Raw genomic sequence first — 27215 nt, 5'->3', positions numbered from 1 at the left:
GCAGCACGGTTACTGGTGGGACAATATTGGAAGAAGGATAGTTTGCCCACTATAGAAGAATGGGTGTTTAAAGTTTCGAATCTTGCAGAAATGTCTAAGATTTCTGCTTATTTGAAAGATCATTCACAGGAAAGATATATTTCAGTTTGGAGGAGATGGATAAATTATATTCAGAACAAATATGGGACTAAAAAGTTCCATTTAGCTTATGAGTAGATTTTAGTGGGATATTGTTATTGGTACTTTGTTTGTAGTTATGTTAAAGGGGAGTTAAAGCACATTATGAATTTGGTTAATTGTATATTATGCATAATTTTTATTTAGAATATGATTATTGTAACTATAATCCTGTATTTAGCTCTGGGAAGTGGGGGGGACGTGGGCGGGTTTGGGGTGGGAGGGATTCGGGGATATATTGTAAAATTTTGTTTTTGTAAAACTCTTTAATAAAAAATAAATAAATAAAACAGTATGAAAGAACAGTAACTTTTTTGATTCCCAGACAGCATTGTAAATTACTTAGAGCCAATTCAGTAACAAAATGCATCTAAGGTATTTAAAGTGTACTTTTAGTATACCTTAAATACCTCTTTAAGGTATCTTAAAATGCAATATTTTTTCCAAAAATGAAAAAAAACCCTGCAAAACTGCAAATCTTAGCAGTAGTTAAAACCTGGTAAGGAAAACAGAGAAGCATCTATAGAATAATAACTGTGAGTTTGATCACTACATTTCCCTACAATTTTTCAAAGTTAGGTGGGTGGGTCTTATTTAACAATGGACATTATACAGTTCTCGAAAGTCAAGTGAAGAAATCTGCAACTCAAAAGGCTGCTAGATTTTAAGAATTGTCTAAGTCTGGATGACAAGAATATTGATGTATGGCCTATTTGGTCTTCAAAAGAAAAGAGAAAGATAGCAAGTGGTGGAGACAAATAATGGACCAAAAGATAAAGCCCTGCTCATAAATCATTGAGGTAAAATCTCTGTGAATTGGGTGTGAGCAAGTCAATATTTTTTTACAGTTACGTTCAGTCTGTGGAAAGGCAGCAATACACAGCCTTTCTTCAGAACTCCTGCCAGACTGACAGGGCCAAAACTGTAAAGCACTTTGCCCTCTTGAAATGATTACAGAGGTGAATAACACTACACATCTATAGAAGGAAAGACTGCAGGGGGAAAACCCCCCACATGCAGCCTATCCCCGTGTGTTTTCCTGCCCAACCCCAACCAGAATGGGATTGCTAAATACTCACTGATTCCTCTGTCTTCATGACTGTCCTCATCCCTTTCATCTCTCTCATTCTCCAGGTTGGACATGCGGACTGACATTTCTACACACCGTTACAAACAGAAAAATGCAACTATTAAGAGAGAGAAGTTGCATTAGCCTGTAAGAGTGCAATGTTTTGAAAATGGCCTTGGGTTACCCCCTTTTTGAAGGACAAAGAAGCAGAGGCCTGGAAACCATATAGCAATTATGGTTGAAGTTATGGCATAAAATTGTTAGCTCCCCTACCTCTCTCTTCTCTTTTAAACCAAGCAATATGTAGGTACTATTTAAGTGTAAAATATGTATGACTCAGCAATGTTTATAAAATTCTGTGAAGTAATAGCCACCCAAAGTCGCTGTAACAATGAGATGGGCAGCATATAAATTTAATAAAGAAATAAGTAAAGAAATAAAAACGGCTCCGGGATCCCTGATATGCTCTGAGCTTGGTTGCTTGCAGATATTTATTACCCAACTAGGTAACAATATCAGTCCACAATCAGGTGCAACAACCAGTGTATAATCAGTACAATAGCCAAGCTCAGAGAGTACTAAGGACTCCACAGTTTAACTCCGAGCTACATATATTCTCTTCTGTGGGAAATAATAGCTCTTTTAGAAATGTTAAAAAGTGATGACTGTGATTAAACATTTTCTTTCCATTTATGTCAACACTTTCATAATTCCTGTTTTTCCAATCATTTGTACAATGTCAATTGATATTTTCATGGAATTACACAGATCAATGCTAGAAAATGGTTACAATTATAATCAGCAGTAATATACTCTCTTTTGAGTTTTATTATTAAGAAGGCAAAATGCTAAACAGTGAGATTATATAATGTGTTTATATAAAAGGATGTACCTAGAAAATGCCATTTTGTCTTCTGGTCAACTGGAGCAAAAACATGGATTTAGAACTTCTTAAAAATTACTAAATGTGTCGATAAAGGATCCATAAGGCATGCACATCTATCCTGGAAAACTAACTGCATATCTAACATGCTCTAGAATCAGTGGAAAGAATTACAAGATTCCAGGACAGATTTAATAAAATCAGTGCAACTTTAATTTCTTTATCCAGCAGAGGGCAGTGGTGCCTATTCTATATTACCAGAGCAATGTGAACAAAATATACTCAATAGGACATATGCTTATAATTCAATTTGAGATTATCAGAAGATTTGCACAAATTCAAAGAGTCAGGACCAGAAAACATTGTAATTCTACTCCATAAGCAAAACATTTGTTCAGCTTACCTTGGGCTGCAAGTGGAGACATATGCTGATGACTTCTGCGATGGATCTGATGACGATAGGCATAGACTGCGAGAACCAACACCATTATGCATCCCATAATACCTCCTGCTACAGGACCAACTGGAGCACTTTTTATCATATTCAAGGTTATCACTTCATCTCCTTTCATTTCAGAGGGAGGGAAAAAAAAGAAAATAATGTGAAAATCTCCTAAAGAAGTTCAAATCCTGTTAAAATAATCTAGATAATTGCTAGATTATGGGTGCTATCTGAAGTCTAACTTTGGGTGACAAAGACACTCTGAACAGGAAATGCCAGTTTTCAAAACAAGCCAGGTGACCATTCCATTGCTCCGTTTAATATATTAAAAATGTTTATGAATACACTAAATTCCTATCCTAATCAATGCACCAAAATGGCATTTCATCTTACAGACTGCATGGGCTAGAAAGCATCTCTTATACAGGATTAATCCAATCTATTCTGCTTCCCCAGGTGAAATTCTGTTGTGATAAAAAGAAACTGGACCTCAGCTTCACCCTGCGTGATTCTCATAAAAAGTATGGTTGGTTTTTTTATGTAGATAATCCAGACCAGTTCTCAATACATTAAAAAATCCAAATGGATCTTACCAATGGATCCCATGTCATCCGTATAGGGGCTTTTGGCACCCACAATACCCCCAAAGCATTCCTTCTGAAGAGCACAATAGGATTTATCAAGGTGAGTCTTTCCATCACTGTCTACCATGCACCACTCACAGTCTAAGACACCAAAACAATCTCTGCAAGATAAAGAAATGGCTGTGAAAGCTTACTTATTACAAGATTAAGTAACTCGAGACAAAGCAATTTGTGAAGTCAGCCTTTTATAGCTAGACCAACAGACAGGTTTGGCTATCTCACCTTGCTATCTCTTTGTTGTCGGTGCAAATTTGCACTTCCAATGAAAAACAAATCTGTCTTTTTACCAGCTAAGCTGTTCTATAAAACAAAATAATGATTCCTTCGTGCCAGATGTGAACCTGATATATTACTTGTCCACTAATCAGAAATGACACTAATTTTCCTCCATCTTCCTTACTCTCCTTTTCTTGAAAGCGGAACAAGACAATTTCTGCTACTGCTAGCAGTGCAATCCTGATTAAAATTTGAGACCTCAAGCAGTCGTTTCCATACGTCCACCCAAGAGTCCCCAAAGCAAGGACATTTTTTCAGGCTCTAGGTTCAGGCAAGCTGCTCTGATTTAATGTCTTCATTGTTATGGAGGTCATTTTAAAGGTTTTGTAACTTTCAATGGGTAGAATCTGAATCTGCAAAGAAGAGGAGCTATAGGTTTATTAGGTTAGATAAAGATAAAGATAAATTTAACTGATTTCATGATAGTTTTTATTTTAATTCTACAGGCAGGTAACAAAAATTCTTTATTGACTTCTTTAAGGGGAAAAAAATGGTGTAACTTACCCACTCTCCATTCTTTGATTACACTGTGTATTGATACACTGAGGAAGAGCATCCTGTAGGCTGGGATCCACAGCAATAAAAGTCAGAGGTTCCTGATGGACTTCACAACTAGGGTTCCTGAAATTTGGAAAGCAGTACGCAAAAACTAGGTTTCAAAAACTCAGTGGTTATGTTACTTAATTACCCTTAAAAACAATGTAACTGCCCATCTAACACCTTCAACAATATGTATTATTATAACATTATTAATAAGTTGTTAGCTTTGCATACCTGCTTTCTGCATTGGTAAGGTTGCCTGTACATTCATTGACTTCTAAAGGGCACTCACAAGGGCATTCACATTCATTCTGTTCCATTCTTCAGGAAGAAAATAAAATAATATTTATTACCTGCTACTCCCTGCATATCTTGAATCTTAGGCCACAAAACAATTTTAGTGTCAAATAGGACCAATAGTGTTGTTTACAAGTTATGTTGACCTTATTACTAGCACAACTGTTGGCAATGTATGTAAAGAGTCCTTTTCACATTTTACAAAGTTTTCAAAGTCCACAGTCATTACAATGATATCAGCACAAAGAGGTTATTAGGACTATTACTCCGCTACAGCTATGGTGATTTCATGTGAAGTAGCATGTAACTATTACAATTAGTAGTCACTAGTAGCCTCATTTTCATTTTCAAATCATCCTTTAATACCTCAAGCGAGTAGTAGCACCAAAATCCAGAATTTAGTTTAGCATTATCTACAACAGACATGTCAAACTCGCAACGTCACGTGACGTCGCGCGACGTATCGGAACTTTTTCCCATTACCGGCAATGGGATGGGTGCGGTTTCTCCATGACGCTCTGGCCTGCGGGCCGGCAGTTTGACACCCCTGATCTACAATCTCTCATTGTTCAGCTTTGTTGCTGAGCTTCAGTATAAGAGAAGGTGGAAATTCTCTGCATCCTGTTTCTTCTTCTTATTTTCGTTATGAGCCTTTTTACTTTTTAAAATTAAACAAACCTAATGGTTGTCTTTTCTATTTTTTCCCCCTCTGCAATATCATTTTTGGTACACGATGACAAAATCTCACCACCAGAATAGTCCAAAGATCTTACCCTAGTGGTAAGATGGCAGCCAATAAATTTTACAAATAAATAAATAAATAAAAGCACCATACTTTATAGATCACCTGGCCACAACTCCCAGAATTCCTTAGCCAGCTGGCTGAGGAATTCTGGGAGTTGAAGTCCACAAATCTTAAAAGTTGCCAATGTTGAGGAACCCTGCACTAGATTATTTACTCAGAAATAATATACAGTCTGAAAGAATTTCTGGGTAGAGGCAGGTGGGAACTCTTTGTTGTCAAAGAAACTATGTTGAGATAACAAGCAATCTCTAATTCAGCCCTTTTGGTTCCTATCCTGAAAAATGGCTACAGCTCATGTGCCAACTGACAGGCTGTCCTCTGAACTGTAATTGGTTTCTGCTACACACAGCTCAGCTTTGGCCCACAGAAGTGCAGCTATAGCTTGGTGACCCAATCGCTATCCAACAAGGAGGTTAGGTTACATATCTGATAGTCCTGCTCCTTCAAAAGAAAGTATAGCCCTATCTTCTAAGATAAATGCAACAAAAAAGAAACCAATCTGTTAACTATACAACAGGTCTAGTGATTGAAGGTGCTGGCCTAGAAAGCAGGAGACTGTAAATTCTAGTTCCGCTTTAGGCTTGAAAGCTGGCTGGGTCACTCTCTCTCAGCCCAACTCACCTCACAGGGTTGTTGTTGTGAGGAAAATAGGAGGAAGCAGTCTTAGGTATGTTCATCACCTTAGTTTACTTATACAATTATAAAAATCCAATACATATACATAAAAAATATAGTACTCTTCTGGAAGGAAGCAGGAGAGTCTGCTGGACCCCATAAATCAAATGTTTGGGTGTCAAAATGACCAGGTATAATAATAAGTTGGAAGGGACCTTAGAGGTCATCTAGTCCAACCCCCTGCTCAGGCAGGAAACCCTATATAGCTAGAAATGTTTTGCTTCTCCCTCACACAGAATACTGAGCTGTACCTTACATAGTGAATAAGTAATCTGCCTAGGCATTTTGTAAATAAGACTTAGCGTGCCTGTTGAGTCATGTGCTGCTTCATTCAGCTACTGTAAACCAAATGCACGTTAACTTGAGGCCCTGCAACCCCTCCATTTTAAAGAAGCACAATCCAAAGTATAATCCAATCATGTCTCATTTCAAATGTCCTCTTACCTGTGACAGTTCAGACAGAGCCTGTCTACCATACTGCAGGCACAGAAAGCAAGTGAGTCACAGGTTTCATTTACTATTCCAACAAAGGCATTGGTTCCAGGTATTCTTGTCAGCTTGTATTTAGAACAGTGGCTGCCGTGCACAAGATTTGTCAGATCACCCTAGGGGGAAGGAAAACATATCAGACATGTAGCAGAAAACATGTTTCCCAGTGAAGTGAATTGTTCTTGTTACGACAAATGTTATCTGCTAGACTGTAAGCCTACAGTGTCCCACTAAATGAGCTCTCATCAGCAATCAATACTTCCAACATACAAATTAGCCCAACCAGATAAAAATGAACATAAACTGTAGGCAATAAATTTTTCTGACTAAAAACGATGTAATTTAATGGATGTCAGTTTGCTATGGGTGAGCAAGCATGGAATATTACCTCTCACATTTGTTACCTTTTGAAAACAATTTTTGCAAACCGAGAAGAAAAAAAATCACGAGGCCCTATCACCATCTGGCTAGCAAGTTTCCGATTCAAAGAATAATGTTGAAACAGCAAATTATCTACTATATTGTTCCTCCCAGCTTTCCCAATCATTAGAGAGAAGGAAGAATTAAAAGGCAATAGCTGGAATACACTTTATTTCAAATGCAAGGACAAATGTCTACTCGTTCATTAATGAACTCAAATAATAGTACTATGATTATTCCAGAGCGTCACATAACCCATTTCAGCTATGGATCCAAGCAGTCTGTTGGATCCCAGAAAAAGTTTGCAGCAACCTGTTCTCCGCAGTGGCCAACCTCCTGAGTTGTTTACATAAGGCCTACAGCACCCTCCTGCTGCTGCTTTCTCGCCACAGTTCATTAGGACAAGGCTCCTCTGATCTTGGAAGACTGCATATGATCATCATAAGTAACTAGTACTTTTTTTTTCATTTCAAGTTCTCAAATCCTTAGTGCCTTTTCTAATAGGGAAAATGTACCAGCCCTCTCGTAATTTCAATTCACTTTTTTTTTACTTTTTCTACTTTTGGAACAACCTTTGAAATGCAATTTAAAAAAAACCTGAGCACACTATTTTAAATGTTGTTCCCATTATAGATTTGCATAGTTAAAGAATATTGCATTTGCCACAGTATTAAATCTATGGTTTTCTATGCCTTGCTAACGTAATGCACTTTCCCAACAGAATGCCCTCTATATGAGTTCCATATTACCAGTCATGTAGGCTTTTGTATGGAATGACATCATCAGGTATAATTTCCATGTTCCCAAAAGTGCATGGAAAGCATGAAGATTGATAACATGTTCAGGTACCTATACTGAAAACCTCTTTTTTTGCCCCATGTAGCAAAGAAACACCTGGGCTTCAGCAATGAAACTGCAAAACCACTGCAAATCCAAATTCACTGTAATTTGCTAGTAGTGTTTTTAAAATTTTGGTCGCTGACTGGAATAAAGCAGAATGCCTAAAGGTTCACCCATAATACTTATGGATTTAAGATGTATAAATAAAGTGCCCCATGATCTACATTCAGACTATCAGACCAATGCTGCAAAATCGCTTGTTATACTGTCTCTGGTACAAGTTAAATAATATTCTATTTAAATATAAGCAGTTTAAAGACAGTTATATTATATAACATACCGTCAGGCTAGTATTAAATTTATAAAATCTCTGGACAGTCCTGTCACTGAAACTGTTACACACATTTTTCTTCACAAAGTTTGGATGATTTAGGATATCGTTTGCCACAAGAGGTTCCTACAAATAAAAAGTAAAAGACTGTTAATAGTGTCACAATTGTACAAATATCAGCAGTGTTATTTCTCGTTAAACTGGCAGTTATATCTATACACAAGCAGTACTCGAGTTACAACGGAAATTGGGACTGGAATTTCCATCACTAAGCAGTGTGGTTGTAAAGAACAACATCACACGATTGCATCACTTAGCAACAGCATAGTGGCAGGTCTGGTTGCCATCATAACCCCAGGACCACATGGGGTTTTTGCAGGCAAGCAGGCCAGTGTATGCATGGAGGGGCAGGGGACACTGTGAGAAGCTGCTTTGGAGTGTCACCTGATGCTGTGGGAGATCAGGATATGCGGTGGGCAGGCACTATGGAGCACAGGCAGACAAAAATAGTGGGAGCAGGAGCGACTTCTAACTTTCAACTGGCTTCCCCACTGACTTTGCTTGTGGGAAGCAAGCAGGGATCATGAAGATCTCCCAGTGAACTCGCAACGGAGGAATGGATGGTGAAGATGATGGAACTTGCCGAGATGGCCAAAGATAGTTCTGATCAGAGAAAAGACATTAACTGAATGTATTGCTGACTGGAAATCCTTCATAGACATTTTGCATGAAGCAGAACAAAATGAATGTATAGTATATGGCTTCGATGATTAGGGGGGAAAAATAGATTAAAGAAAAAAAAATAAAAGCTATGGTGCAACCATAGAGCAAGAGGTAAATTTATACTTATACTGCTGTAAAGAAAATTAGAACCTGCTACTTATGTTTTTCTTTTTTCTGCAATTTTCCTTTTTTCCTTTAATTTTCTTTAAATATTACCGGTAATTTTGTTAGTTTTTACCTGTATTTATTAAAATCTTAATAAAATTATATTTTTTAAAAAAATGTTCATGATCACATAACCGTGGCTTGCTGTCATGATTGTAAGCTGGGCACCAAGCACCTAGACCACAATCACACAACTGTGGGGATGCTGCAACAGCTGCAACTTTGCAGACTTGGTCCTAAGTCCTCCTCATTTAGAGCTGTTGTAACTTTGAACAGCTGTTGAATGTGTGGTTGTAACTCAAGAACTACTTATATATCAAAACACCATGGTGTAGGCAAACCTTGTGTGTGATATGTTGTTGTTCTACTGGAGCATGACCTTTAGGATCAATAAGAGTTGGATGTGCCACAAGATATCCTCTGTCTTCCATAATAAAGCATCTATCAAAAAGCAAACAGTAAAAGAAAAGAAACCATAGATCAGAATACATGTATTATTAGGTAGCAGGGTGTATAGTTTGCCAAACAAGCATGTGCATGGAAAACATATGTGTTTATTTATCTAGACCAGGGGTCCCCAACCCCCAATCCATGGACTGGTACAGGGCCGTGCCATGCCATCAACTGGTCGACACAAACAAGTAAAGCCCCATCTGCGGAATGCAAGCAGCACACAAAACCACACCCCTTCCAGTCTGCGGAAAAAACTCTCTCCACAGAACCGGTCCCTGGTCCCCAAAAGGTTGGGGACTTCTGATCTAGATATTCCATTTAGATGCCACCCAACTCCAATCAATTCTTGGATACTCACAACAACAGAGCAACACACAGAAAGAACAAAATAGAAAAACATAACCTAGAAAAAGTAATTAGGGATTGTAGGAATACATGAAAGGTTGCAAGTTCCAAATTTCTGAAGCTTAGAACCTCTTTTCCAAGTGTTCCTAATTTGGAACAAAGACATTATTTTGTTCTCAACTGCCAATTTCAGCAGTAGAGCTTTGTGTGTTACAAGAGCCCTAAGACTGACTTCTAGTGAAATTCAGGGTTTTTTAAGACAATTTCTAAAATGCATTGCACTGCCAAATTATAGTTGGCTTTCTATTTTTGACAGTTGTTGCAGCCAAGGCCAGTTTCAACATGGAAAAAGTAGACACTACATTCAGATCAATTTGGAGTAAAGTTCTCCCAATTCTAAAGCCATATAGAAATATTATTTGAGTGAGGAGGACTGTGATGTTCATTGGCTATATTAAACTTAATTTTTGCTGGATTCAGTATTATTTCACATTCCAATAATGGAACACTTGGAGTATGTTGGGGTCTTGTTTGACTGGAATTACATCACTTGAAGTAGTTCAAATTTTATTCCAATAGAAGGTTCAGAATGGGGTTGCTTTTCACTAAGGGTGAAATAAAATATCCCCTAAGGCAAACGCATATAAATTACAAAATTTTGTGCCAAGCAGTGTAAGTATTTTCCAGCAGGAGTTTCTAAGATTAATCCTCCGAGAAGAACTAAAGATACCACAAAGCCATATCAATCAAGTTTCACTTATCCCAAGTAGCTTAGGAAATTAGATTCAGTAGTGGTAAAAGTAGTTGAGAGGTCTAATAATCACATCAACCGATTTTTTTTTGTCCAGTCATTAGTGAATATTGTATCACCAAAGTGACCCAAACAGTTTCCATAGCTAACATCTAAAATCATATTGAAATATTCTACTTTATCAAAAAAATAAAATGCCAGCCATCGGATGAGTTATCCTAAATTTTGTAATTTTTCATTATCTTTCACTAAAGATGGAAGGGCAGAATTTTCTTTTTTTCTTTTTAATCCATCAGTATGGTGATCATAACTCATAAAACTGGAAAAGATATAGAAAAGATCTATGTATTCCTTTTATATTCCATAATTTCATCAATAATCTTGCAATCTTACACACTTAGCATGGAAAGAAATGGTTAATATTTCTGAGTAGAGCTGCATTGTAAGCGTAATTTTACCAGGAAAATACTGGTTTGTTTTGGAGGACTTAGTGGGGGTTAAAGGGGAAAGGAGAATAATTTGCTTCCCAAACCGTTCCAATCTTTAATTTTATTTTGCAAAAAAAAAAAAAAGATCATGCCATGATCAAGAGCACAATCTCAAAGTGCTATGCTCGGCATGATGGCAAATAACTTGTAGTCAATACAAGTAGTCAATCTATACAAGTCCAACAGTATAGGTTGCATCTGGAGCCCGAGATATATAGTGCTACATGGTCTTTCATTCTAGCTTTCCTTGCCAGATAATTGCATTCTCTCTCCTTTTTTTTACTATTTGTCTTGTCTTCAGCAACTATTTCTTCTCATTGTTCAATGTACTTCCTTTCCTCCAGCTCATTCTGAAGGTTAAGAATCAGATGATAGATGGGAAGAAGCAGGGAGGTAATATATGTATGGACAATAGGCTGGGCCTGAGGGACCTCTGGAAGTGATTAATGCTAATTCATTTAATGCATTGATGAAGGAGGAAACGATCCCATCTCTTGGTCCAAGCACTTGGTCCAAGCACTAAGCGCTTCTTCAGATCTGAATATAGGTCATCTCAACATCTGCTTTTGTTCATTTACGTATGTAATTCTTCAATACTTAAGGTGTTTCCACGTGTTTTCATCCTCGTGCAATATTCATTTTTGTCTTCCAGTTTTATATACCTATCAAATATACCCTTAAATATTTCAGAAATCAAACGATCTCTTGATTAGAAAAAGCAAATATCACTGTGAACTAGTTGATTTCTGAATTGAACTGCAAGCTATTTGTCTTCTTGATACAGATTAAAAGACTTTCTTTCAGAATTAAGATTTTGACTATTTTAATTTTTCTTCTAACGTCCAGAATTTCTGTCAGGCTTAATGGCATCAAATTGTAGCGTAGTAAATGGAAAGAATACACACACACACACACACACACACACACACACACACACACACACACAGACAGTATAAAATTAAAGCAAAGGTATTGCACAACATTTTACCTTATTTTATTGCCTCCATCTTGGTTACAAACTGGTAAAAGGTCCATTAGTACTTTGTAGAAATATCGCAGAGTAAAATCAATGCCCATCACCGCGACGGAATGGCCAGAAGACATCTGTGAGCTACAAACAAGCACAAGAGGACCTCTTGAGAGACATAGAATTAAGGAAATAGCCAAAATATTGCTTAGAAAGGGGAATTTAAAGGAGTAAGGACTCTGAATTATATATAGCCTTTTAACCTTGGACTTTCACAAACAATAGGAACACGCATTCATAACTTAATTCATCTCAGCAGATTCTCCTGCAGAGAACAAAAGAAAACAAACAGAAACTTAACAGAAACAGCTTTGTCTGGCTCCTGATTATATGCGCATGCATGTGTCTGTATGCATTCATGCTACTGTCTACCATTCAAGGTGGCAATACCAAAACTATAAAATAAAATCAGAGAAAAATCAAGAGCAAGAGGGAAAAGCAATTGCAAAAAGCAATATAGTAAACAAAAAAAAAAAAAAGAGGAGGCAGGTACAACAGACGCGAGTGTTGCCCTGCAATGCTCTGGATTTTCCGTACAAGAGGCACTTCAGAATACATTGCAGAGGAACAATCAGCTTCTGGATTGTTTCTTAAAAGTCTCTGTAAGTTATCCCCCTCCCCCAGAATGATGAGGCTCCTGCAGGGAGGCATTCTCTACAATTGCATGATCCCAGAAAAAGATGCAGGTGCTTTAAAGAGCTGTAGTCTGGTGCTGTAATTGCTCTCCTATGTATTATATTCTGAAACACATCTTCCAAATTAAATCTGAAACCATACAGAATCCTACAATCGATAGCATGCTTATATCAGCAGTAAGCAAATGGAAAGCTTTTAAGTAATCCATAAAAGACCTCCAGGGATGGCGCCAACATTTGAAGCGGAAAATTCATCAATTTGGCTGCAGTCGCAACATGTTGGTATGCAGTGGCTAATTTCATATGACAAACTAAGCTACCAATCTGTTTAAATGTATTTTCAATTAACCAACCTGCTAGACTGTAAGTTTAACATATTGCAGTAGTTTACCAACCACATTATGCTAAGCCAAAATCAAATACTGTAAATAGTTTAGTGGGATGTATGTATGCATTTTTTTTCCAGTAGGCAATATTATAAAATTCAACTGATGAGTCAAGATGGAAAATAGTAAATTAATCAACTGAGATAAAATACTATTTGGCAAGTTTTCTTCACCTTTATTTCTTTCCTTCTAATCATGCCATAAAATATTACTTACATGAGAAGTCATGAGATATGTCACTAATTTTCTTTAAAACTGAATTAAAGTTTCATTTGGCCAAATTTTTCTCAAGTGAATCAAGATTTTATGATTAGTGAGGTGTGACCTAATGCAAATTAGAATTTTATACCTCTCATCTCTTTAGTCTTATACATTTAACAATATATCAGCATGTTGAGCAGAATATTATTTTATTTTTTTTAACTTGGGTATCACACTGTTGTGCACTACATTTCTTAATTTAAATCAAAATCCTGGCCAAATTATTAGCAGGAAATGCTCAATTGACACATTACTTAATGTGAATAAAAGGAAGACAGGATAAGATAAAACAAGGAAAGTGGAGATATAATTTTAGGAATTCTCAATAAACTGTAAAGGTAAAGGTAAAGGTTCCCCCGCACATGCGTGCTAGTTGTTTCCAACTCTAGGGGCCGGTGCTCATCTCCGTTTCAAAGCCGAAGAGCCAGCGCCTCCGTGGTCATGTGGCCGGCATGACTAAACGCCAAAGGCGTACGGAACGCTGTTACCTTCTCACCATAGTGGTCCCTATTTTTCTGCTTGCATTTTTACGTGCTTTCGAACTGCTAGGTTGGCAGAAGCTGGGACGAGTAACAGGCGCTCTCTCTGCTACACGGCACTCGGGATTCGACCCGCCAAACTGCCGATCTTCTGATCGACAAGCTCAGCGTCCTAACCCACTGAGCCACCGCGTCCCTATCAACAAACTGTACAAGCATGCATTTTCCAGAACGCTTTCTACAGCTAAATGAAAAGGTATGCAGGAAAAAAACAAAGTACATTTAATTTAATGAAAAGCCCCACTAAAAAAGGATAAGGACAAAGCAAACATTTGTATTTACTGGATTATCAAAATCTAACAGAAAAAGCATTTTGTGGCACTTTAAAAAAATCTGTACTACAATTTATTTAGTATTCTCTGGCAATGCACAGAATTCTCATTTCAGAAAACCTTGTTTTCAGCATCCATTTTTCTCTTGTACAAATAACTTTATACATGAGAAGCAAAACTGAGTTCTGTTTGTAGCACTTTTAATTCGAAACCTGATGTTTTTCTAAACCATATAAAAATACAACACAACTGCTTTGTCAAAGTTGTAAAGGTGACTGACTTTAGCTTTCCTGAAATTGGTACTGGTCTTCATTAAAATAGAGCGATGGCAGATAAACTTCAAAAAGAGAAAAGAGCTGAAATGTAAACAAAAAACAAAGCAATAGATAAAATCCCAGGGCTCATGACAGCCTCCAGGTCCCTCACAGCGTTCCAGCAGCTACAGAAATATAGACACCTTACGTGGGTAGATGCTGTTTAAAGAATCAGATTCTTTTCAGCTTGTGGGGAACTGCATGGCCTTCAGACCTTCTGCCTATTAAAATTCTTCACAGCTCTTCACTTCCTCCCATCATGGGAAAGGGAATATGAATTCCCTGCAAAGATACTAAAAATTCCAAGTAGCTGAAAGGTCAAAAGCTCTGGTTTAGAAATGAATATGGGCATCTAATTGCCCATCAAATTGGTTAGGAATTTAGGGTTTAGACCTGAAATCAGCTTATATTCAAATGTTCCTTTAGGGGATAAAATTCAGCTGGTGGAGAAAAGTCTCTTTTCTGAAAAGATAATTGTTATCAGGATTGCCTTGTCAAACTATTTTTTCCCCCCTTTGCAGTAGAGATTAAGGATCCATGCGGGAATGCAAAAGAAAAGTCCTTTTCTGGCAAAAAGATCTAGTTTTTGTATGCTACGCCACAATGCTGTAACACAAATCTAGTGCAATATTATGCATCCAGGATTCTCTCTCAAGTTATAATAGAAACTTAAAGGAAATAAAACTGCAGTATGGACAGAAGTGTTTCTAAGTCAATGGGAAATAGCTACCCAAGCAAAAAGCTTTACAGTCTTTATATACCTGTAAAACATAGCCGAAATATGAAATAAATAACAAGGATCACAAGATACACCCCCACACACACGCACACACATCCTGTAGCCAAAAATCAGGAGATGCCCCTTTTCAGACTACAAGTTGTCCTTGACTTACGACCACAATTGAGCCCAAAATTTCTGTTGTTAAGTGAAACATTTCTTAATTTGGCCCCATTTTATAAACTTTCTTGCCACAGTTGTTAAATGAATCACTGCAGTTGTTAAATTAGTAACACTTCTGTTAAGTAAATCTAGTTTTTCCATTGACTTTGATTGTTAGTAGGTCACAAAAGGGGATCACATGACCCCAGGAAACTGCAATGGTCATAAATATGAACCAATTGCCAAGCATCCAATTTTTCATCACTGTGACCATGGGGACGCTGCAACAATCATTAAGTGTGAAAAATGATTATAAGTCACTTTTTCAGTGCTGTTGTAACTTCGAACAGTCACTAAATGAACTGTTGTAAGTTGAGGATTGCCCGTACCACATTTTATCCAAGGGATAATAATCTCTTGTGGTGCATCTAATGAAATAAGCTATAGACCACAACAGCTTAGGACTTTTGATAAAATGTAACTCTCAATCATTGATAGCAACCACTAATTCCTAGTCAGCCTGTTTCTCAACTTGGAATGCATGTGTCATACACAATTTTACTTGGTTGTGCATCCTCAGCCTCTCTTCCTTCCCTCTCCCCTTTCGCCCCATAAGTCTATGGCATATTATATCAAATCGGAGCCCAGGCAGAGAATGACAGTACAATAACCAAAGACTTGAGAAGTAAAGACTACCCTATACACGCTTTTACTTTAAGTTCCCTGTTTTGTTCTCTGTAAAGTTCTGCATTTTGTTGTATTCGCTGTATTTTGTTGTTTATAATTTAGGTAGGTTTACACTGCATTTTTCCCTATGTAAGCCACCAAATTGTTTAATTACAGTGGCATAGAAATATGTCGGGTAAGTGAATAAATTCCCTGCAGTGGGAGAAACATTTTCCTAAGGCCATTTTTACATGGCATCGTTTTCACTCCCCAAACCCTTCTAAGCATTTCGAAGCCACCAATTTCAGGATGGCATGGGATACTTTGAGCCAAACAATGTTCCCTCCAACAGCTAAAAGGATAATGCAAAAACAACAACAACAACAACCCATCATCTATCAATTCCCTATCCCCTGAGCTATGGCGGTCCCTAAGTAACAAACATTCCGTAACAGAAGGGATAAAAATTAAATTGCTAGCCTCCATTTTCAGTGCATTCAGTATGCATTTGTCTTGACTGCTTGGCAAGAAATCTGAGTGGCAGTTGCACAGAACAAGCTGCTTGCTCACTAAATGTCATTCTTCCTGCGTATAAATTTCAAGTGAAATCTGTGGCAGTGCTAGGAATTCAAACCATGTTTTTTTTCATACCGTGAAATTGAGCACAAATTAATCAGAAGACTAAGATGTGGCCTCATATAAAATTGCCCAGACAAGCTACAGAATTCACATGATGGCAGGAGTGGTGAGACCTTTTGTATGAGAGCCACCTCCAAACCCCATGAATCTCCAGCACTGCTAGCATTATCAAAAGGAGACGCCCCAGAGAGGTATCACAGGAATTCAGTGGTACAATATCAATGGTAATTGTCATAAATGCCGTGTGTGGAAGGCTCGTAGGATTCATCCAGTTTCAATTCTACCTAACAAACCAGGTGTTTTCCAACTTATGTTGGCTTTGCAAGGTAATCCAGACAAGAACAGCCAACAGCCTTGGTGGAGCAGTGGGCTAATGCCTCCTTAAGTAACACCAGCTGCCTGCAGTTAGTGCAGGCTCGAGTCCCACCAGGCTCAAGGTTGACTCAGCCTTCCATCCTTCCGAGGTAGGTAAAATGAGGACCCAGATTGTTGGGGGCAATAAGCTGACTTATTGGGGGGGGGCCCGAAAGCCCTAATAAGCAGGCATATACATAGAATGAAGGCTATTGCTAAGCACATTGGTTTGTGCTTTAGATTGTAAGCCACCCTGAGTCTTCGGAGAAGGGCAGGATATAAATGGGATTAAAAAAAAAAGAAGCATGCCCAGATGAACTAACTTTATTGTAAAATCACATTAGCAGAATTCTGTACATCTGAAAACACATTTCTGCCCTATAGCTGTTACAGTGCAAGAAACAAGGGAGGATACTTTTTGAAACGATGGTAATGCCCACATTACTGCTGCGGCCTAAGCTGCTGCTTATCCAATGGTTCCCCTGGCTTCAGCTCTTTCCCGACTCCCAAGGTCATTCCCACACAAACCCTTACATCTCGCCACCCAACTGGATGTGATTGATTATTCCCACTTAACATTCTTGTATTATCATGAGTAAGACTCCCTACCACCCAGCTACTAAATTCAGCACATCATGACAATCTAAACAAGCCTTAGCCATACATACAAGCCCGACAATTGAACCTGGAGGCTCAGGTCCTTATAAAAGATACTGGGTATGTGTTCTGTATATCGAGGCTTAAAAGATGCAGAAGTAGGAACAGCAGCTGTGAATAAATGATAATATCTTGCCCAGACGTGGAGGTCTGCTGATACCCATATTTTACTCCATAGTTCAAGATTGCATATCGTTGCCTTAGCAACTGACACATGAAAGGGCCATAAAAAACTGTCTTCGAAAGCCTGTACTTGCATGTATTTACAACAATGTGCAGAAGGGAAAAAGAATCCTCTTTCAGTCATCTGCTACTATTATAGTACCTAAAACAATTTTGGTGAAAGGATATACATGTACAGCGCTGAAGACCTCTCTCCAATATAGTTTGCAGATAGATCACATTTTCACAAGAAGCCATTAAGGGCAAGTTCAACCCTCCCTTTGAAGTCCTCTGGTTCAAGGATCTTATTTTGGCATGGAATTGCAGGAGACTTGCTCCCTTTTGCATGCAAAGCCCAGATGCAGACTTTCCCCCCCTCCCCCCACATGCAGACAAAAGCTTCTTCTCTCTAACCTGAAATTTGCTTAAACATTCCAGATTCCCCCTCACCAGGAATCACAAAGTTCCATGCCTTCCACAAGAGCCAACTGTAGTTAAAAATGCTGCTAAATTTAGTTATCCAAAAGAAGTTAAGGGTGGCACACAGAAACAACCAGCCAATCTAGCGTCCAGAAATTCTGAACTGCTCTTAGCTATCAAGATCAGAGACTACTGATGTAGTTTGAAAGATATGCATGCTGTATTTTCTGAAGATATCATACGCCAGCCATCCCTCTAGTACCTAGCTCACGCCAGAAGTTGTAGCACTATAATTCCCAGGAATCCTGGCCAGTCCAGTCCATTTGGGAAACATGTTTATTTAACATAAAGTACAACTCTGTATTTTCTTGTCAGTTTACTTAACGTTTCGATTCCAGTCTGGTGCTCATGGTACTAAAATACACCACAGCCACCTCTTTTGGCACTTACCAGGCTCATGCTTTCATCAAGAAAAATAAAAATGAACAAATGAGCAGCTAGTATAATACAAAATAAAGCGGAGACCTAAGCATTGTCTTTATTTCAAGAATATTAAAGAATCTGCACCTATTCTAGAGGCATTCTTACAAAATAAAAATGAAGGCTTTCTTTGGCAGTACACTTGCATGGCCAGGAGAAAAATGCTACAGATCAGCTGAGGTGATAAAGAACATTATTTAAGATCAGCGAGAAAGAGGAGGCAACTGGACCAATATCACTACTTTGCCTTCTGGTCAATGGGCAATCTGAAAGAGACTATTTTGTAGTTCATCAATTCAACACTCCCAATCTTTCTGCTGCCCCACCAAAGATGGGGTGAAACGCTGATCTAGTTTATTTTTCCATAAATTAGTGGGCTAATTTATTTGGAGATCAAGATATGGTCATCACTGCTAAATACAAACATTACCTTGAGGAATGGACAGTATGACTGATGGTAACTACGTAGCCCGCTCCTCCAACATCTAAATATGGCCCAGTGAAAGTAATTAATCCTGGATTGGCCACTGCATGGAGGTACCTATCAGAAAACAAAATGATCACTTTTGATGTAACCGAATAATTTCACATGACAAAATGAACCTTGTAATATGCGAGCTCGAATTCTGAAATATGGGAAAATGCATAAAACCATAGAAACGCAGGCAGTTTAAAATTAGTTGAAGTCATCTATCAAATCTGTATTCCATATTCCATGTTTTTTAAAGGCCAAGTATTTTTAGGATTAAAAATGTGTCAATACAGTAATATTATGATGATGAATCTATAATTATTAAAAGATGACAGACACAAATTAGCGAGGCTCATTTCAAGAGAACTGAATGTCCTAATGAGCAATTGTACTGAAAATATGAACTTCATTTTTCCTATTTCAAGAATCATCTCTGGAAGTATCAAAGATGTCAATTTCTTGCTGGTGTTGGGGCAACCCTTCTACTTCTACCTTCTCAATTTTTCTAATTTAAACAGAGTGTTTGTAGCTAGCTTCTTATAATTAAGTATATAGAAATATCTGAACTCTAAAGGAAAAAGTGGTAAAGAAATGGTTATTTCAATTCTCCAATACTTTGCTACTCCAGAGGATAAAAACAAGGCAGAGATGGATTGACAGGATTGGCAGAAAGGACTGACAGCATGAGAAGCTAGGGACAGGCATTCTGCATTTGGTTAAATTCACTGGCTTCTCCTTTGATTAGCAAAATGGCTTAGTTCTCACAGAGCATGTGGAATGGGATACATTTAGGAGTTTCCTCATGGTTATTATCTCATTTACAATGTATACAAAACATTTTCTTAAGCCAAGCTTGTGCATAATTAATAGACAACTTAAAATGGGATTACAGCATAGGAAACCTACACTACAGGAGAGCAGCTCCTCAAAATAGTGTGAGAAACAACAATGCCATGAGGATCTGAAATTCATAGAGAACCCCGGAAGATAAGTTCTGATGCATTTTGTAAATAGCAGATTTTAGTATCCGAATTTATTTGCTGATCCGCCAAAGGGCAAAGAAAGAGAATTTGCCTGTTAAAAAGCAAGCAGCTAACCAAAATTTAATACATTAACACAAACTATACTATTACACATGAAGATATTTCATCCGCCAGGGATTTATTTTTCCTATAAATCCATCATGGAATATTCACTCTCATTCAATATTATTAGTCTGAATGGTTTCCTTAAAACCTTTCATAATGGAATCCTAAAACTCACCATTGTCTCCTAGTGGAATCAAATGCTTTGTCCATGAGGGAACCAGGATAAATTCTGAGCACCCCATTGGGCGTTGCTATGTAACGGCGGACAATGTAACTGTTCAAGCTACTCATTTCCATTTGTGTCATCCATTCATCTGTGACGTGACTGGTAGCCATTACTTCATTTCTGACAGAGAACTGCAAAACAAAGACAGACCTAGCAGGGTTTCTTTAAAACTTGACTGAAAAGATAATAAGCTGCTTGCAGAGTTTCTTACTGATTCATCGGAGATAATCTAAACCCAATTACTACTTTAAAATCTTCTCTCCACAGATGGATCTAATAATTATTTTTTTTAGTAAATCCTAACACTAATGAAATTCTTTGGCAGTATTCATAATATTTTATGTTTTACTTTGGATCTAAATCCTTGTTGTCATTTTAATTTTCTACACTTTCAGAAATGAAGAGCATTTGATTTTTTCCCATGTTTGTAACATTGACCAGATTTTCAAATTGTTCACACTGCTATCTAACAAAACTTTTTTTTTTTGCTATCAAAAACTGCTGCCTGTTTTTCTTAGGTAAGTAATTTGGAACCATGATCTTAAATCAGTACTTTGGGAATCCATTTTGGGATTCAGTTGGCTTAGAAACTGTCTTAGTGAATATTGTTCATTCTACTTCAAAGAAAAGAAATAGTCCAACTTTAAATGTACTACATTTTTTTGTTGCCAAGAACGAAATTTACCTGATAAAAAAAATAATTTAAAAAAAACCAGAACAAAGAATTAAAAATGGTATAACCCAAAGAACCATAAAAATCAGCTATCCGATCAAACAAAACCCCAAACCTAGCCAAATATTCATCAGAGGTTTTCAAAACCCAGTTGCTCCTTTCAAATCTCACATCAAAGAGTTTCAACAATTAGCACAACATCCCCAAGGACAGAAGCATCGTAAAAGTATGAAAGGTAAAATGGGCACAAAAATCATACTTTCAGCCCAGGGTTGGCAATGAGGCGGGTGTTGTCACTCAGATATGCTGTATAATGTTCCACCATCCTCTTGGTCTCGGGCTGACTTAGATGTTCATATGGAGACGAAAAACCACCTGCAGACAACATCACTGTAGGGCTTTCTGGAAAGGCAGCACAGATAAATGGTTTAAGTCAGAAAATATTCCCTAGAACCCACCTGTAGAAAATCCATTACCTAGTTCAACAGGTCGGCAACTCACAGCTCTGGAGCCGCATGCGGCTCTTTCAGCCTTCTCATGCGGCTCCCAGTCATCCTCTGCCATTTGCAGAGGGGGCGGCACTTGTGCTTCCCCCCTCTCTCTCTGTGTGTGTGTATGTGTGTGTGCGTGTGTGTGTGTGTGTAAAAAAGAGTGTGGTCTCACACTGTTCTCCGAGAAGCTGACAAGCTTATTGGGCGGGGCTCCTGCCTTTGTTGCGTCTCCACAGGAAGCAGCAACTCTCAAGGGCAGGAGAGCCAGCCCAATAAGAATGTGTGTCAGCTTGTCGGACAACAGTGTGAAACCAGCTTGCCAGGTGAGCAGAAGATCAGAGAGAGGGAGAGGGAGACAGAGGGAGGGAGGGAGAACTCATGCACAGCAGCCTCTATTTCTTTTTAATTACACTCTTCAATCAAGCTGCCCCCCTCGCACATGCACAAGTTTTGCAGCTCCCAATGGTTTTTTCCCTCTGGGAAACGGGTCCAAGTGGCTCTTTGAGTGTTTAAGGTTGCCGACCCCTGACCTAGTTGGACCCCTGCCCCAGCTGAATTGTACTGTCTGAGCATGTGTAATTAAAAAAACCAAAAAACATCTCAAATGAAGTACTATTGTGCTTCTCACCACCAGGGTGTACTGTTGTAATGAAACTGTACTACTTAACATTCATCTTAATTCCCTACCATTTCTATACAACAAGAAGATTGAAACAGAAGAAACACCTATCACATACTTCAGGATATTATAGGACAATGGAGTAGTTGGGGTGGATGAGTGGAAATGGTAGACAGCTACCTAGGCTTTAATAATGTGAAGTCCCTTCAATTCAATCTCAACTCCTGCTGACTTAGTGAGCATGTCCATTCAATTTTCCTGGTGAAAGGGTGAAACTAGTTTGCCTTTGACTTCTTCTGGAATATTAGCTTTGATTTCCTTGGCTAGTCTCAAGTCTTGGAATTCCCATGGGGTATTCCACTCAAATAATGATTCACCATGCTTAGCACACAATAGGAATAGCATTAGCACTTTGATTTATATACCGCTTCACAGTGCTTTACAGCCCTCTCTAAGCGGTTTACAGAATCAGCGTATTGACCTCAACAATCTGGGTCCTCATTTTACTGAGCTCAGAAGAATGGAAGGCTGAGTCAACCGAGCCAGTGAGACTCGAACTGCCAAACTGCTGGCAGCTGGGAGTCAGCAGAAGTAGCCTGCATTCTAACCACTGGCCTACACAATGAAAGTGTGTTCAAAGGAACATTCAACCAGATGCTACCATTTGCTGAGGTGATATTAAAATACATACACGAAGATCAGGTTATTTTAAGTCCCTTCTACAATCAATCCACCTAATAGTAAATAATTACAAAGTATCTAGTCATGGAAAAACAGTTGTCAAAAGCAAACCGGATGGTGAGGAATAAAATACCGTATATACTTGAGTATAAGCCGACTCGATTATAAGCCGAGACCCCTAATTTTACCCCAAAAAACTGGAAAAAGTTGGTGACTCGAGTATAAGCCGAGGCTGGGAAATGCAGCAGCTCACGGTAAATTTCAAAAATAAAAATACAGGTAGATAACAATAAAATTGCTTTAATTGAGGCATGTGGAAAAGAGGGTCAACAAAAACAATATATTATCAGTATATTCAACAAAAACAATATATTATCAGTATATTCAACAAAAACAATATATTATCAGTATATTCAACAAAAACAATATATAACATTAAAGTATTAACAATAACTTTAAATGTACAAAAACCTTAACTCAATAAGCAACCAAGCTAAAACACAAGCATCAAAATCCTTCAAAACTGGATTCCTCCTCCTCATCTGTATCTGCAAACAGAGCTTCAGCTGTAGCTGGTGTGAGGTTATCATCATATACATTGTCACAGAGTTCGCTGTCATCACTATCACAGTTGTCCTCCTCATACAAAGAAGTGTCTTCACTGCCATCCATAGCATTACTTATGCCACATTTCCTGAAGGCGTGCTTCACCATGTCCTCTGGAATCTCTTCCCATGCATCACGAACCCACTTTGCTATCAGTTCTATGTCAGGCTTCATCATATTTCCACCTTTTGTTAGTCGGGCTTGACCAGATGACATCCATTCGCACCACATCTTTCGCACACGGTCTTTGAAAGGTTTATTTAAACACACATCTAAGGGCTGTAATACAGATGTAAGCCCACCTGGAATAACGGCTAAAGTAACTTGAGAAGACTTTGCCAATGTTTTTATGTCATCAGATGTGTGGGCTCTGAACATATCCCAAACTAGCAATGATGGTTTTTTCTTTAAGGCTGCTCCTGGTCGTCCATTCCAAACTTCTTCCAGCCACTTTTTTGTTCCATCTTCATCCATCCAGCCTTTAACATGTGGGCGCACTGTAATTCGTGGTGGGAATTTGACCTTTTTAGGCAAGGTCTTTCTTTTAAAAATAATGACAGGCCGCAGCTTAGTTCCATTAGCCAAACATGACAGAACAACTGTAAAATGGTTTTTCTCATTACCTGTGGTTCTGAGTAAAACAGTTTTGTCTCCCAAACTTGCCACGGTTCTGTTGCTTGGAAGATCAAAGGTCATAGGTGTTTCATCCATATTCCCAATATCTCCCAGGTCATAGTTATGGATCTTTCTTTGTTTTATGATGAATGAATGGAATGACATCACTTTTTCATCAAGGTCTTTTGGCAACTTCTGTGAAATCTTTGTTCTTTGCCGCAAACATAGGCCATACCTATTCATGAAGCCAGTACACCATCCTGCTGACGCAACAAAATTTTCAATGCCTGGTACTTTTAATTTGTCATCTTTAGCCATTTGAAGGGCACGTAAGCGAATTCCCATGCGTGTTACGCAGTAACCATTTTGACGACACTCCATAACCCATTTATGCAATTCAGTCTCTAGAGCCACATATGGAGTTGTTAAACCACGTCGAGCTTTTTTTGCCTTTGGAATCTTTTCCAACTCAGCTTTCATTTTCCGCCACTCCCTCACTTGTTTTTCATCAACACCAAATTCCCTACTTGCAATACTGTTATTGCTTTTTTCTGCTCTTGACACAACCTTTAGTTTGAAAGCAGCTTCGTATGACCTGCGTCTTTGTTTTGGTGCAGGAGTACTAGAAGTACTGGGCTCCATTTCTAACAGGAATGGGGAGGTCTGCTAGGGAGGCGGCAATCAAGCGTTGTTTCCCTCCTCGTGGGTGTGTGTGTGTGGGGGGGAGGGGGCAGTCAAGCATTGTTTCCCTCCTCAGTCAAGCTTGTTTCCCTCCTCGTGCGTGCGTGTGTGTGTGTGGGGGAGGGGCTTGTTTCCCTCAGTCAAGCTTGTTTCCCTCCTCGTGCTTGCGTGTGTGTGTGTGGGGGGGGCTTGTTTCCCTCCTCAGTCAAGCTTGTTTCCCTCGTGCGTGTGTGTGTGTGTATGTGTGTGTGTGTGTGTGTGTGTCAAGCGTTGTGTTGTTTCCACGTGGGCCCCGGGCTGCGTCCCCGGCGACTCCGCTCCCTCCCCTCACCTCCGGGCCGGGCTTCTCGCCGGCGGGCTGGCTGGCTGGTGCTGGTCCCTGGGCGAGGCAGCGAGCGAGCGGCAGCGGCATTTTCGGGGCGGCACGGGTGAGCGATGGGGGGGAAAGCGGCAGCGGCGGCATTTTCGGGGGCAGCGGGTGAGCGATGGGGGGGAAAGCGGCAGCGGCATTTTCGGGGGCAGCGGGTGAGCGATGGGGGGGAAAGCGGCAGCGGCATTTTCGGGGCGGCACGGGTGAGCGATGGGGGGGAAAGCGGCAGCGGCGGCATTTTCGGGGGCACGGGTGAGCGATGGGGGGGAAAGCGGCAGCGGCATTTTCAGGGCGGCACGGGTGAGCGATGGGGGGGAAAGCGGCAGCGGCGGCATTTTCGGGGGCAGCGGGTGAGCGATGGGGGGGAAGCGGCAGCAGCATTTTCGGGGGCAGCGGGTGAGCGATGGGGGGGGAAAGCGGCAGCGGCATTTTCGGGGCGGCACGGGTGAGCGATGGGGGGGAAAGCGGCAGCGGCATTTTCGGGGGCAGCGGGTGAGCGATGGGGGGGAAGCGGCAGCGGCATTTTCGGGGCAGCAGGTGAGCGATGGGGGGGGAAAGCGGCAGCGGCATTTTCGGGGCGGCACGGGTGAGCGATGGGGGGGAAAGCGGCAGTGGCGGCATTTTCGGGGGCAGCGGGTGAGCGATGGGGGGGAAAGCGGCAGCGGCATTTTCGGGGCGGCACGGGTGAGCGATGGGGGGGAAAGCGGCAGCGGCGGCATTTTCGGGGGCAGCAGGTGAGCGATGGGGGGGGAAAGCGGCAGCGGCATTTTCGGGGCGGCACGGGTGAGCGATGGGGGGGGAAAGCGGCAGCGGCGGCATTTTCGGGGGCAGCGGGTGAGCGATGGGGGGGGAAAGCGGCAGCGGCATTTTCGGGGCGGCACGGGTGAGCGATGGGGGGGAAAGCGGCAGCGGCGGCATTTTCAGGGGCAGCGGGCGAGCGATGGGGGGGAAAGCAGCAGCGGCATTTTCGGGGCGGCACGGGTGAGCGATGGGGGGGGAAAGCGGCAGCGGCGGCATTTTCGGGGGCAGCGGGTGAGCGATGGGGGGGGAAAGCGGCAGCGGCATTTTCGGGGCGGCACGGGTGAGCGATGGGGGGGAAAGCGGCAGCGGCGGCATTTTCGGGGCGGCACGGGTGAGCGATGGGGGGGAAAGCGGCAGCGGCATTTTCGGGGGCAGCGGGCGAGCGATGGGGGGGGGGAAAGCGGCAGCGGCATTTTCGGGGGCAGCGGGTGAGCGATGGGGGGGAAAGCGGCAGCGGCGTCATTTTGGGGGGCAGCGGGCGAGCGATGGGGGGGGGAAAGCAGCAGCGGCATTTTCGGGGGCAGCGGGCGAGCGATGGGGGGGGGAAAGCGGCAGCGGCATTTTCGGGGCAGCACGGGTGAGCGATGGGGGGGAAAGCGGCAGCGGCGGCATTTTCGGGGCGGCACGGGTGAGCGATGGGGGGGAAAGCGGCAGCGGCATTTTCGGGGGCAGCGGGCGAGCGATGGGGGGGGGAAAGCGGCAGCGGCATTTTCGGGGGCAGCGGGTGAGCGATGGGGGGGAAAGCGGCAGCGGCGTCATTTTTGGGGGCAGCGGGCGAGCGATGGGGGGGGAAAGCAGCAGCGGCATTTTCGGGGGCAGCGGGCGAGCGATGGGGGGGGAAAGCGGCAGCGGCATTTTCGGGGGCAGCGGGCGAGCGATGGGGGGGGAAAGCGGCAGCGGCATTTTCGGGGGCAGCGGGCGAGCGATGGGGGGGAAAGCGGCAGCGGCATTTTCGGGGGCAGCGGGCGAGCGATGGGGGGGGGGAAGCGGCAGCGGCGGTTGTTGGGGGCGCAGCAGGCGAGGTAGCTTCTCTCAGCAGCCTGTTCCGAACGAAGGGACAGTTCGTTTTTTTTGTTGACTGGAGTATAAGCCGAAGTGGAGTTTTTCAGCCCAAAAAGTGGGCTGAAAAATTCGGCTTATACTCAAGTATATACGGTAAGCCTGAATCTAAGATGTACAATGTTATTTTTGGTGTACTGAAAATGCTCTCAAGTTCTCACGGTCTCTGATTGACCACCAATGCAGAGAAAAGTCAGTGCTGATCAACTAGGAGCAACAGAAACAGTAATCTGGAGGCACTAGGATTTTTCAATGTATGCATTGACTTTCCCCAATCTAGTAATATCCAGATTCTGCTCTCATAATTCCCAGTCAACATCTGGAAGTT

General features: G+C 40.8%; 1 protein-coding gene across 1 annotated transcript in view; it reads right to left on the bottom strand.

Moving 5' to 3' along the window:
* Positions 1–27215, bottom strand: part of CACHD1 (cache domain containing 1) — a 154217-nt gene that overhangs the window by 10047 nt on the left and 116955 nt on the right. Inside the window, exons 14-25 of the mRNA XM_081324948.1 lie at positions 21224–21366; positions 20241–20422; positions 18936–19046; positions 11802–11924; positions 9118–9217; positions 7898–8014; positions 6253–6413; positions 4266–4352; positions 3996–4112; positions 3165–3316; positions 2533–2694; positions 1257–1334 (exon numbers count right to left, since the gene is read on the bottom strand). Of these exons, the coding sequence (XP_081181074.1) occupies positions 1257–1334; positions 2533–2694; positions 3165–3316; positions 3996–4112; positions 4266–4352; positions 6253–6413; positions 7898–8014; positions 9118–9217; positions 11802–11924; positions 18936–19046; positions 20241–20422; positions 21224–21366 (1533 nt within the window). The remainder of the gene's footprint in view (positions 1–1256; positions 1335–2532; positions 2695–3164; positions 3317–3995; positions 4113–4265; positions 4353–6252; positions 6414–7897; positions 8015–9117; positions 9218–11801; positions 11925–18935; positions 19047–20240; positions 20423–21223; positions 21367–27215) is intronic.

This window comes from Vipera berus, assembly GCF_964194415.1.
Source record: "Vipera berus genome assembly, chromosome: 3".
NCBI lineage: Eukaryota > Metazoa > Chordata > Lepidosauria > Squamata > Viperidae > Vipera > Vipera berus.
The sequence above is the reverse complement of the archived record's forward strand: the minus strand, read 5'-3'. Positions and strand labels throughout refer to the sequence as shown.